At 43.4% G+C, this 13,406-nt stretch overlaps 1 protein-coding gene across 3 annotated transcripts in view; it reads left to right on the top strand.

Moving 5' to 3' along the window:
* Positions 1-13,406, top strand: part of NEGR1 (neuronal growth regulator 1) — a 294,195-nt gene that overhangs the window by 179,706 nt on the left and 101,083 nt on the right. For all 3 annotated transcript variants that reach the window (XM_075037379.1, XM_075037377.1, XM_075037378.1), the window contains exon 3: positions 5,099-5,224. In XM_075037379.1, the coding sequence (XP_074893480.1) occupies positions 5,099-5,224 (126 nt within the window). The remainder of the gene's footprint in view (positions 1-5,098; positions 5,225-13,406) is intronic.

The raw sequence follows: 13,406 nt of genomic DNA, 5'->3' as shown, positions 1-13,406 counted from the left end.
TATGTTCTATTGGGATTGGCTATATTCTGCATATAAAATGGGACTGATAACATTTTAATCTGAAAAGGGAGTTGGCTACCATATGATTTAATAAATGTTACTGGAAAAATTGCGGTTCATAACTTGTCATCACCTTTATCTGGGCAAACCTTCAGAAGAAACAGAGCTGTATGTCCAGCCACATGTGTTCTAATCTTGATACTACATAGACTTTGAGTGGATATTTCAACAGGGGGAGACAGTAAGGCAGTGCACATTTTAAGAAACAAGATGGGTGCACTTATGCTGAGGCCCCAGATCTTTTACCTGATAATTCTAGATTGTGATGAAAATAAGACATCCTTTCCCACATTCAAAAAAGCAACAGCAACTAAAAAAGCAGCCTTAGAGTCATTGCGACTACACCAGTAAGCTTTATTATGCTGCATCATTTATGTGCACGCAAATGTAACTAAGAATACAACTTCAGTCCTTGAAAATGAGAAACGAGACCCTGCAGTGATCTATAGATTCAGTGTCAATCCCCTGCGAAATAATGGCACACATAATTCTGGAGTCCAGGAAGAAGTAGGAGCCAGAGACTCGATTCCTATTAGTATCAACCAGTCAGGCTTCAGGGATAGCGGATCTGGTCAGACAAAGCAGCTCCTCCACCCAGCCGGGAGAAACAGCAGGGCTTTGTCAGCCACCGGCGGGGAGGCTGGGTTGGGGAAAGCCTGAGCAGAGCTGCCCCAGGGTAGAACAGGGGATGCTCTTGGACGGAGCAGGCAGGTCCCTGCTGCGGCAGAGCGCCAGAGACGCCGCCTCTCTCCCTCCTCCTGCCAGGGACACCAGTTTCTACCTACAAGATACGCAATTTTAAAGAGGAAATTAAGAGCAGGTTCCCGTAGTACTGCTCAGGAGGGACTCACAGGTGGAAGTGCAGTGGGACCAGGAGGAGCCTCCGGGTATTTACATTGTTGTAGTAGCGTACATAACTGGTATTTTTACCCATGCAGGAGACCCGTGCAGCAAGCCATCCTCATCCCTGCAGTGCCTCCTGCCCCCTCCCTCCCTCCACAGCGGCCACGGCAGGAGCTGGGGGGATAATAGGAATAATGGTCCAGGTGATAATAACTGCAGAGGGAAAGAGGAAATAAAGCTGAGATAAAGTACTGGGTTTATCTCGATACGCAGTGTTGGTAAGGCTCTTGCTAGGCTATTACGCCCTGTTCCACTGTTCACATTTCAGGATGATTCGGGTATTCCTCAAAAGAGAGACACAAATATTATCTAGGAAGCCTTACAAAAATTAAGCTTGTGGTGCTCAGATCATCTGCAGAGAAAGATGAAAAGGTAATTTATCACGTTGTACAGGTCCTTAGTCATAGGAAAGCTACTTGGTAGTAAGGGGGATGTTCAGTCTTGCAGACAAAAACATAATAAGATCTGATTTCTGAAAGCTGAATTTAGTGGAATGCAATTTTGAACTAAGATGCTATTTCCCGGCAGCGAGGGGGTATTTAGTCACTGAAAGTGCTTACCAGATGTGGCAGTGTGAGCATCACCTGGAATTGCCAGGATAAGACTAGACAGCTTTCTAAAACATATACTTTAGTCAGGCTTCTGGGAAAATTTCTAGAGCCTGTGACTATCTGAGCTCAGACTAAATTATCCTAGTGACCCCTCTGGCCACATATTCCACAAATATGTTAATACAGTTGAATTTTGTTCATATCAAACTCTGTGCTCCATAACCATGACTTACATGTAGAATCACCAGGGAAAGATTTTCAAATTGTTTGCCATTAGAACATACGGTTTCATCAAAATTAAAATATTTGACAAAATACTATAGATTTGGGGGTTGAACACGGTAGGCAAAACCTACAACGAAGAAGGTGAGACTGACAGCCAAAATCAGCGGCTATCCTAAAACCAGGAGGAGAGGGAAAGAGCTGGAGTGCAGGAGGAAATCCAGGGCTGGGAGCCTGAGCATTAGGGAAATATGCTGCTTTTTGTGAGAAGGGAACACTTGAAAAGGAGGTGAGTGATAAAGAACAAGTAAAACCTTAGAAGGAAAGGCACAGGAGGATGAAGACAACACTTGCTTTAAGCCACAGAGTAGACCGTGTTGATCTTTGTCTTGGAAGAGAAATCTTGCTCGTCTGTGTGAACGGAATTAAATCCTATTACTTCAGTTCTAGATTCTTGCCTGTGGCACGACTGTCAGTGTATTTTCTTTGGAAATTTGTATTTTGGGAGATTTGATTACAATTGCTTGTGTGATCCAGCTTTTCTGCTGGATCCTCATGCCACTTGGCTCACAGGACCTACAATAGTTGAGCAGGACCAGCAATAGAGCATGCCAAGAGCTCCTCGTTCCCACTGAAATGAACGTTATCATATTTCTAATCTGGTCTTATCAGTGACACTGGTTAAATCAGTATACTGAACAGCGAGCGGATATTTCACCCACCCATTTTGTGGTGACGGATGCAGGGAAGAGACTGGACTAAACCTAATCCCGACCCTGGCACAGCCTGAGCCCCAGGAGACCGCCTTTAGCTTGCTTTTGTTTGTACTAGCCACCCAGCACAGCAGGCTCCAGCCACCTCCTTTATGCTTAGTGACAAGTTTAAGGCAAATAAAAATCACCTGGATAAATAGCATTAGGTGTCAGGTGTGAAAAATCCCTCTACGGTACTGCTTCAGTGATGGTAGAACATGAGCAAATCTCTCTCTTTTTCTACCTTCAAAGGTGCAGAACCTCAAATAAGAAGTTTAATGCTGTTGGAAGTCTTACACCGTAACATTTACTTAATCTGGAGGATATTTCCACAGTTCCAAATAGATACTGCGTCAGTAAGTTGTATACATTTACTTGTGAGAAGAACTGGTTTGAGTTATTCAATTCCTTTACTTGACTTTCTGGAAGTGCATTCATTCTTGAAGGATAAAGAAATAAGTGGCTCAGATTTAGGAAGATATTTTTAAAATATTGTGGACTGAATAAAGGCACTGCATATGCCCCATTACTCATGATATCCTGCTCTCAGATGGATTTCTACATTTCAGCTAGAATGATCCTTCACCAGCTGCCTTTAGGAAGTAGCTTTATTTTTCATACTCTGTACACATAAATAAGAATTCCTTTCCGTGTTTTCTCTATTGATGAGCTGAAACGTTAATGATATTTAACTTGGCCTGGGACAGGGGAGTGGGGGAGACCTGTATTAACAATGCCCCGTATCAGGGCATGGGGACCCCGAGGAAGGGTCACGTCCCGTCACAGCTGGCATGGGGTGACGGTGTGTCGGTGACGGCTGTTCACGGTTTCCTTTAGGATGGGAGAGACTTCTGCAGGAGGAGGTTGAGTAACGGGTTCGTTGCAGGGATTTGCAAAGAAATTTTATTAATAAATTAACCCTTTACGTGGAACTAACTCTTGTGTATGTTTCAGTTCCCCAAAATTGTCTGTAATGACTGCATGCTTTTTCAGGTCATCAAGTGAAGTAGGGAAGAGTGGACTGTCACCTTTGCGAGTTAGACTATGGCCAATTCAGAAGTATATCTCTGTTCAAGTGATTGTGTAAACCTGCTTGAACTTCAAAGGCAGGTAATACTGACCTTCGCTGCTTTAAGAATTGGGGAGGGTTCAGCCTTCCCCAGACCTTCGTTTTCCCTAAAGACAAAGTTTCTCTGCTAATTAAAAAAAGCTTCTACATAGACTTTTAATTTTCTTTGCTTAGCCGCAAGCAAGCACTGAGAATTTCCAGCTTTTTTAAGTCTGCCTGACCCCAACTCATTTCTACTACTGAAATACTTCCCATCACTGGACCGGGGAAAGGGCTGGAGAACATCTGCAGGTGGAGATCCCAAAGCACACAAAACCAGTCTGTGCATATGAAAAAGCTCTGTACTTTCAATGTACATTGAAGGGATGCTAACAATGTATTCCCGGTTGCAAAGGTGTATGTATGGGCTTAGATGGGGGGATTTTGGCTGTGACAAATTAGAGCAAACCAGTAATACAAGACTGCAGCATTCAGGAGAGTAAAGCTCCAGTTGGACAGACTTGGGTTAGGAGAATGGAAGATGATGAACATTTTTTTTCCTCATTTTATTGGTACCCATTTACCTTGCAGAGCACTTTGATTTTAAAGCAGTCGTTACAGAAGGTTCTGAAACACCCACATGCAAGGTCTGTATCTTTTACAGATATTTGTACAAAATTTGTTATTTATCATATAGAGAATAGTGCTTTTCAGAAACATCATTTAGGGTATGCCTTCTTACTGCATTGATTTGATTTCTGTATCAAATGTAACAATAAGACTGTAAAGAAATACATATTTCTTTAGAAAGAATCATTCTGAAATCCAGAATTCCTGCCTTCATTGCTGGGACCCTGAGTTCCTCTCCTCCCTGTGTAACATTACAAGAAGTAAAGCTTTCCCTTAAGGGTAGGCCATTTAATGCTTTCCATCATTTTCCATCCATGTGGAACTCGGTTCTCTTATGCCCAGATGTATAAATAGTACAGTAAATGTAGTCTAGTGAAGAATTCTGCTGATGAAATGAAAGAAAAAAATCTAGCTTATTTTTTCTTAGCCGTGTTGCTACTGCAAGCCTAAAAGCAATACAAAGCAACAGAAATAAAGGTATTTTAGTCTTCTCCATGAACAGATATGACTCTCCAAGTACACATGGAGTAAATGTAATAGGCATCATTATTTTTAAAAGTACAAGCAAAATTTAATTTCATCTTCTTTTCAAACTGTCAAGAGCAAGCTGAACCTTATCTTAAACAAGAGCATCCATCAGTAGCAGTTTACTGGGAACTCGATAACAATACCTGCTTTGCACAAAATAGAGGAAATTGCTGCTTTCTTATTTATAGCATTTCCAATCCACGGCTGAGCTTCTGCAAACCTGATGGAAATAGCTGTGGTCACGCCTAAACAAGGGTTTTGCATAGCTATATTTTAACAGCTGAATGTATTTTTATCAATAATGGGAAGATGGATATCCTAGCTCTCCTCAGGTGTCGGTGCTCTGGCAGGATTGCACTGATGCAGCAGCTTCCCATTACAACTTTCTCCTTGTTTCATTCCAGTTTCTCCGAAGATATTTCGTATTTCAAGTGACATCGTTGTGAATGAAGGAAGCAATGTTACTCTGGTGTGCCTGGCCACGGGGAAGCCAGAGCCTTCCATTTCTTGGAGACACATCTCTCCGTCTGGTAAGTACAACTATCTGTCACCTGGAGCTTTCTGCAATGTCTCACCAGTAACAGGCTTTGCTTTTTCAGTTTTCAGAAGCGTGACAGCATCACCTTTGTATGCCTTAAAAAGCGTGTGCCTAACTAGACTTTTAGAAAATAAAAGCTTCTTCAGATTTCAGCTGAGATCAGTGAAAACAATAATACTACTGTAACATAGGAATGTAGAAATAAAGGCACCCTAAACATGAGCATATTTTTAAGCCTGTTTTAACAGGCTGCAGACATTTATCAAACAATTTCAATTAAAACCAAAGCAAGGAAATAATCAAGAACACACACGGCTCTCTAGAAGTGGGCATGAAAGTTAAAAACGTTAACGCATTGTGCAGTAGAGTTAATTTAATGTAACTACCATTGAACCATTATGCCATGATACAGCATAGTTTATTAGAATGGTTTTATTGAACAAATTAAATTACCTGGGTGAAAAATTGCAAACAAAATTACCTCTAAAAGCATAGTTTCTATTTAATATTTCCGTGTATACTTTTAATTCCTCATAATATATTTCAACGAAACTCTTAGCTAACATTACAGGCATCTGTACGCTGGTTGACTTGGTGCAGAGCCACCGAAGCTGGCTCCCTGCCAGCAAAGCAGGATCTGTCTCACTCAGAGGTGGGGAGATTCCTGCTCCGTGTCCCAGAGCTACTGGCTCTGGAAATCCTGGTGGGGTTTGTGTTTCTGAAAGGAGATACTCCCTGCTTCCAGCTGCCTGTTGCATGCAAGACTGGTATTGCACTGCTTCTTTTGTAGGGACTCTACAATGATGATTGATTTTGCAGTGAAGGTCTTTCTGTTTGCTCACACAACTTTTATAAAATCCATGTAATTGCAGGGAAGAACAGTTTCATGGACTGTCACAGCTTACCGCAGTGTCTCATAATCCTGAGTAACAGTTTGCTTTACAAAGCAAGATCTAAAAAAAAAAATAAAAAAAAAACTTTTGACCTTTAAGACAATGACAATGAATTCTGCTTGAAGTGTCCATCAAGGGACTAGGGAAAAAAATTCAGTTGTAGCAGAAAATGGATTTTAACTAAATGTCAAATAAAATTTTATTGGAAACCGTGGTGATACTTTAGAGTAATAGCTTAAAGCATTAGATTGTCTGCCGAAAGGAGCTGTTACAATTTTCCTGGAGAGGAAAAAAGCAGAAAAGGAGAATTAGTGCACTCAGGCTGGAGAAGAGGTCTGAGGAGGAATTAGATCCTCCTCATCTTGAATACAGGCAAAATTAGTGGACATAATCAAAAGGAAGGGCTTTCAGTGAACCCACTGATTTTGTATCTTGACCGAAGGAGTGAGAATGAGGACTGAGAGGAAAAATGTGATCATTCAACTGCAGACGCATTACATTTACCACAATGAGAACTGAAAATGAAATTTGAGGAAAAGACTACTCAAAGATATCGTGGTACAGGGAGAGTCAATCAGAGTGCTCATGGTGCAATGATGATGCACTCTTGCCGAGCGCCTAGCACAGCAGACTGCAGGCGGACAGGTATGTTTTCCCACCACGGAGGATTTAAGGGCAGGCAGGTACAGCCTCTGCTTTGTTTCCCTTCCCTTGCCCAATACCTGCTTTGTTCTGCATTCTCAGCCCTCTCCGAAGCATATATGAATAGTGCCTGTAGGAGACAGCAATGTTCGTTTACCATGTGCTTGCTCTTTCATCCTCTCTGCTGGAGCATCTTGACCAAGTAGCTGGCAGGTAATCCTGCAAATCCCATACACCTTCTCCTTTTAGGATTTTCTTTGGGGAAGGGTGGCTTGTTGGATTGGTTTTTCCCCATCCCTTACTCTCTCACCAGGAAGCAGTAGGTTAGATGAAACACAAACATGGGCTTAACAAATCTGGTACTTAAAAAAAAAAAAAAAAAAAAAAAAAAAAAAAAAAAAGGAAAATCACAGAATTGAACCACAGACTGGCTGAGGTGTGCAGGGGCCTCTGGAGAGCAGCCGGTCCAACTCCTGTTCAGAACATTTCCAGTTGGGTTTGAATATCTCCACGAATGGAGATGCCACAGCCTCTCTGGGCAACCTCTGCCAGTGTTTGGTCACCCTCACAGCAAGAAAGCTTTTTTTTTCATGTTTAAATGGAATTTCCTGTGTCTCAGCAAGAGCCCGTTGCCTCTTGTCCTGTCACCGGCACCTCTGCGGAGAGGCTGGATGCATCTCCTTTACATCCCCATCAGGTGTAGGACCCCCGGAGCCCTCTCTTCCCAGGCTGAGACCCCACCTCCCTCAGCTGCTCTCCAGTTCAGGTACCGTGGTCCCTTCCTCACCCCCATGGCCCTCCGCTGGGCTCCTTCCAGCATGTCCATGTCTCTCTGGTCCGGGGGGGCCCTCAGTACGTGCATGCATAATTCATTGTACAACCACCGGGATGTGCACCTACTGCAGGCTTGCTGTCTGGGGTGGCACTGGAAGCATCTTCTCACGGCATGACTGGTCCACTTCACCTCCAGAGGCACTTACACTGCTGCTCGTGAACTGCTCAAGCTTGTTTATGGGCAAGGAGGAGGTACACCTGATACAATGACAGTAAAGGCTTGGTTTATATGTGTATATTTGAACTTTTAATTCAAGGTTCATTATTAGCCTAGATCTAATTCCTTGCCCATGGCAGGGGTGTTGGACTAGATGATCTTTGAAGGCCCCTTCCAACCCAAACCATTCTGTGATTTATGACTTACCAAAACAGAAAAAATACTGATGCAGTTAAAGTTTTTAGAGACAGACTTAGTTTCTATCCCTTCTCCTGATTCAGCCCCCTCCTGTGGGGGCTGAAGGTTGGTGGCTTTATTCTGCTGGGGGCTGTTTTGGCGAGTTGTCAGCACCCAGGATCCTTCAGGGGGAGGAATGTGATGTTCACGTTGGTGGTTTCTTCTTCCTCCATTTAGGAGCTTTTCGGGGTCATTTTGAAGTGTTTGCTAGCATGCTTTTACTCCTTTGCTCTTTCTTCATTGCTCTGCAGCTCCATGTTTCATCCTAATTTACTGTATGTGGTGCCTTCTACGTATGCCAGATATCATTCCTTTGTTGTCCAATATCCCTAAAGACCACTTTGTCCAGCTCCAAATCTGCATTTCTGTAATGGACCGTGGTGAGCTGTTCATAGCCGTGGCAGTCCCTGCCCACCTCTCTCCACCCCGTGCCTGCCCTCCTCTGCACCGTGTCCTGTGTCCCCGCTTCTCAAGCCCCTGCTCCCACACCAGCTTGTGTTTCTCTGCATCGCATCGTTGTGTCACAGTCACAAAAACCTCATTACGCACAGAATCGCGTCTCGCTACCGCCAGCTCTATAAAACCGTGGTTGTACCACAGAAAGGCAAAGGTAAAACAGATTAGGCAGGGACGCCTGCTCAGTTGGAGGAAAGGCTGCCCCAGCCGAAGCAGGCACGACAAAGCTGCAGGCAGGGCGGACAAGTGCAGGCAGAGACGCTCTGACGAGCTTCAGTGCTGAGGCCTGGCAAACTCATTGCAAACGCTGTGTTACAGGGCTGCATCGTTACAAAACCCATTTCTTCCAAGAGGTGAGCGCTGATGCGGCCGTTGCAGAGCACTGGGACGTGCCTTGGGTGTCCCCTGGATGATTTATGGACAGAACTCTGTCCGGAGTGGGAGAACACAGGATCCAAATAACTTTTTGCTCAGAAATCTTCTAAAATGGTTTGGAAGCAGACATATAATTTACAGAACATATTCTGTCTGCTAGTCTACCACATAAAGAAGAATTTTTCCATTTCAGTAACACAGTACCACTCCTGTGCTCAGGTATATGTTCTGGTGTACAGACTGTTATAAATGGCACTCAAATCCAATTAAATATCAGTCTAGCAAACAAGAAGCCTGGATTTATTAGAAAACAAAATGCAAGAGAGTTGAAAACACCAGATTTCTGTAACGGCTTATATTCTCTCTGCAGCAAATTACCTTTATCTAAACATAAGCTTCATCTGCACTTTATAATTTCTACCAGTTTTCTCCTGTAATTCCCAGTGGCACTAATGAGGCTTACATGCAAGCATCACATCTAGAATACAACACTAAATTATATTAATGAATCATATTTAGAATATTCTGAAATTGTTTGTCAAAGCTGCTACTAAAAGATAAGAAACTGAAATCTCTGAATACAAATGATTCAATGTAGACTAATTCCAAAATATTATCATGATTTGCATCAATGCAGCCTTTACTTGGATGAGGTTGGATTCAATTTTTTTGAACAACAGATAAAATGAACCTTTCGTAGGAATAAAAATAAAATGTATTTAGAGGTGATTTTTAACTTAGTACATAAATTATTGGCCTGGAATCTTTATTGTGCATGTTTAACTTGCAGACATTATGTAAATGCTTTCATTATATAAATATTCATTATACAAAGCCATTATGTAAATCCACAAAAGCTACACAGTCAGCGTAACACCGTAAGAAACATGGGGCTGTAGTTTGTAATCTGAAAATCTCGTATTGTTGAAATGTCATCTGAATAAATTGCAGGTATTACTTATTTTGTTCTGACATTTAAGAGCAAAGTGCAGCATCAATAGTTTAAGAATGAAACCAGAATTTTAAAGAATTAAGGTCTGCCTGAAACGTAACTCCAGCTTTTAACACTCGTCTGCACTGTTTGTGTGTGTGTGTGTGTGTTGCATTGCCGGTTCTGAAAAGCGAGCTCTGCCAGTGTTGCCAGGAGCAGTAACAACAAAAGCCATTCAGAAATTTTTGGATAAAACGTTACTGCCTTGCAAAATTGGGGTGCTCTGTGTCAAAACTCTTTTCCAGTTTCGTTTTGCAAAACTTTGCCCAGGCGTTTTCCCAGCCTCAGAGGAACCGACGACCCGGGATGCTCGGGTGAAGTCCGGCGGAGCAGCCAAGCTCAGACCGCTGAGCCGAGCAAGGGCCAGCAGCAGAAGCGTGCGCCGCCTGAGCGCTTTGCTGCTTAGGACAGGCTTCCCAGGAAAGCCTGACATTTCCTGGGCTTATCGAAATGCAAAATAGGTTAAATTCCATAGTTCCAAAAAGTCTTACGGGAAAACCAAAACTTTTTCTGCCTAACTCCCTTAAAACAAAATGACACTTCTTGAAAATTCACACTGTAGTCTAATGTTCAGGATATAGAGATATTTCATTTGTCTATATTTGAATTAAGCAAATGGAGAGAAGTGGGGTCTCTCTCCACATCCCAGCAGGTTGTTTTGGCAGTTGCTGTTACAGCACATGCATGGAGGCATCAGCGTGGCTGCTTCCTCTCGTGGGAAGGACACAGTGAGAGCTAGCAGAGCAGATGGGGCGATCGGTCAGACATGTACGGTGGTGTTTGCCAAACTAGCTAAATATCTGGGTGGATGTTGGGGGAAACAAAGTGCTTCAAACAAAGCACAGCTGCATTTAGACAACAGTGACCAGGGGTCTGTATCAAATGTAGAGAGAGAGACACGTAAAAATAGTGCAAGAGTAGCCTCACCTTTGGCTTTGTTCAGAGTGCTTGACTTTGCAATCATAATATTTACCACAAGTGTCGTTAGATGAAGTTTCATATGTTTCAAACAAATATTTTCACTCTAGTCAGTTGGTGTTGGTGTTGTGTTGTTACCCAGCGGACTTACGCAAGGCTGGGCTCCGCGCACGTGCTCTGCAGCACCAAGCGTGGTGCAAGAAGTGAGGGCAACCAACAGGTTCACCTCAAAAGTGCGCTGCTGGTCCAAACTAAAACACTGATACGGACGTGCCCAAAGTGCCCGAACTCCATCCCCTCAAATGAAGGAAACCTGGTGGATGCTCTCCTGGAGTGAACCTCGCGTGGTCTTGCCACGAGCAGGAGTTCAGCCCGCGCAGCCAGGACAGATCTGCTCTGAAGCGAAACCACCCCAGACCCCCCCAGGGTGCACGTTAGGTCCTCGGCGCTGTTCCGATCTCCACATCCACCCCTGTCGTGCTGTATTACCTGCTAGCATTGAGACTGAGCATCACTGGCTCAACAAGGAGACAGATGTGTTGATGTACATTTTGATAGCGGGTTTCACAGCCACTGGCTGGAGGCAAAAAAAAGAAGAAAAAAACCAAGACTGAGACATAGGAATCTCCTGGTTTATTTGTAGTTTTGTGTAGTGTGTGGCAGTGTTTCCCGATCATACCGTCCCGGCTTCTCTGGTTGTTCGTATTGAACAGTCCCCCTCTGCCTTTGTGACAGCTCAGCCTGGATCCTCAGCATCATCCCCGGTGATTTCTGGTTTCGTGTTTCGCAGTTCTTCCCCGCTTTCTCGCCCTTTTCTCACAGTTTTATCCCCATCACTTCCAGTCTAGTTTCTAGTTATTTTTCTAAAACATGAGGATAAACTGGGTGTATGTGTATGCATGCATTTGGGAGGGCAGATTTTCAGAAATGATGAATTTAGCTGGATGAAGGCAGATTTTCCCATGTTGAGTGAAAGGCAAATACGTAGCACCAGGACACTCCTTGTTCGTTCAGTCCTGTTTCCAGAGAATGGTAACACTGAAACATTTCCGAAATAACCCAACAACCCCCCAGAAAAGCCCTGTAAGAGCTGTTTAACACATGCAAAATAACAGATTTTTCACTAACACTGAGGAAAGCTACACTTACCCAGAAATGAGCATGAATTCAGATTTGAACATACTCATGTGATGACTCCTCTCCTTCTCTAACACATTTCGTTCGCTGCTGGGGCACGTGTGCATGAGTGTGATATGATTGAACTGAATCTAACGCCTGTCCTGTTGTTTCTGGACAGCCTAAAGCTGTGAAGATGTATTGCATTAATGTATCATCATAGCAATGTCGTTCTGACGATATATTAGTGTAATACATCTTCAGAGCACTCCAGTGAGGGCTGTCTGGGAAGAAGGAGTCTAAGAGCCGATTCAGTTCAATTACAGGACAAAAGGCAATGCTAGTCCCTGAACAGGCAGGGTGTGATTCCTGCAAGACCCTTCCTGAAGCAGACTGCTAGAGAAAGCTGATCCTGGGGGCAGGGAGGAGCAAAGAGGCTTTTTTAAAACTTCTGGCTAAATCCTAAGAAACAAACAGAGCTTGATATGAGCACAGATAATGTCAAATATTTTGTTCCACTTGCACTTCTGCTAGAGAACCACGGTTTTTCAGATGTTATCCACACGTGACAGAAATAAGAAGTATTTTGTTGAAGTCAAGTACTCTGAACCTGTATTTTCAGGCTGAAAATACTTAACTGACATGAATTATTATCAGATTTCCAGGGCTTTGTGTGTCTACAAAGTGCGAGCTCGTCTTTTAAAATGCCCCATCTCTTGCTTTGAAAATGGTTTTAAAACTGAAAGTTTTAGAAACAAAAGTCTCTGGCTTGTGCTTTTGTCCTACTAGATGCTAAAAATCTAACAGATATCATTGCTGGTGAGGGTTATTTCACACCACTGTTTCCCTCTAGTATATCTGCAGTTGTGCATTATGAAATTTTTGATCTAGGAGAAGCTGCTCTCATCCACCCTCCGCTTAGCTGCTGCCTCTGCACAGTGAAGTTACTCCCAGCACTAATCAAGTTGTGTGAAGGATCTTGCCATTGAAGTACATTTTCCCAACTTCATAATTCAAAGTCCACCTAGCAGGTACTTCAAACAGCCTGGCAATACTGCCATGTGAAAAGACCTCTTTCACTTGGGCTGCTTTGTCCTAGATAGCTTAAAATCGGTGATTACTGTTTCCTGGTTCATGGGTTTGGGTTTGCAATGCCCAGAGTCACTCTTCTGTAAGAGCCCTAAAGGTAACGGAGGGTTTTCTCATACGGAGCTATCGCTTTGTCAAGGTGACATCCTGCAGGAGACGAACCTTTGAGGCCGGAGCCGGTGATGTGCTCACGGAGATCCTGCCCCACTCGAGCTGCGGCGTCCTGAGCGGCAGTGACGTGCAGCCACCTTTCCTAAATGGAGGTAGATTTATTGCTGCATTAGACCAAAAGCGAAGCTAGTTCCCTTTAGGTGTCTAAGAAGCAGAATGTAAAATAATTCAGTGATTTAACCTGATCAGCAGTGACAGTGATATGCCTCCCTTATGCCATCGTTACTCATCTTGCAGGCAATAGCTTCATTACAGTGCTAGCGCCGTGCTCCTCGGTCAAGTGAAGCATTACCGG

This window comes from Buteo buteo, chromosome 10 (genome assembly GCF_964188355.1).
Source record: "Buteo buteo chromosome 10, bButBut1.hap1.1, whole genome shotgun sequence".
In the NCBI taxonomy this organism is placed as follows: domain Eukaryota; kingdom Metazoa; phylum Chordata; class Aves; order Accipitriformes; family Accipitridae; genus Buteo; species Buteo buteo.
The sequence above is the reverse complement of the archived record's forward strand: the minus strand, read 5'-3'. Positions and strand labels throughout refer to the sequence as shown.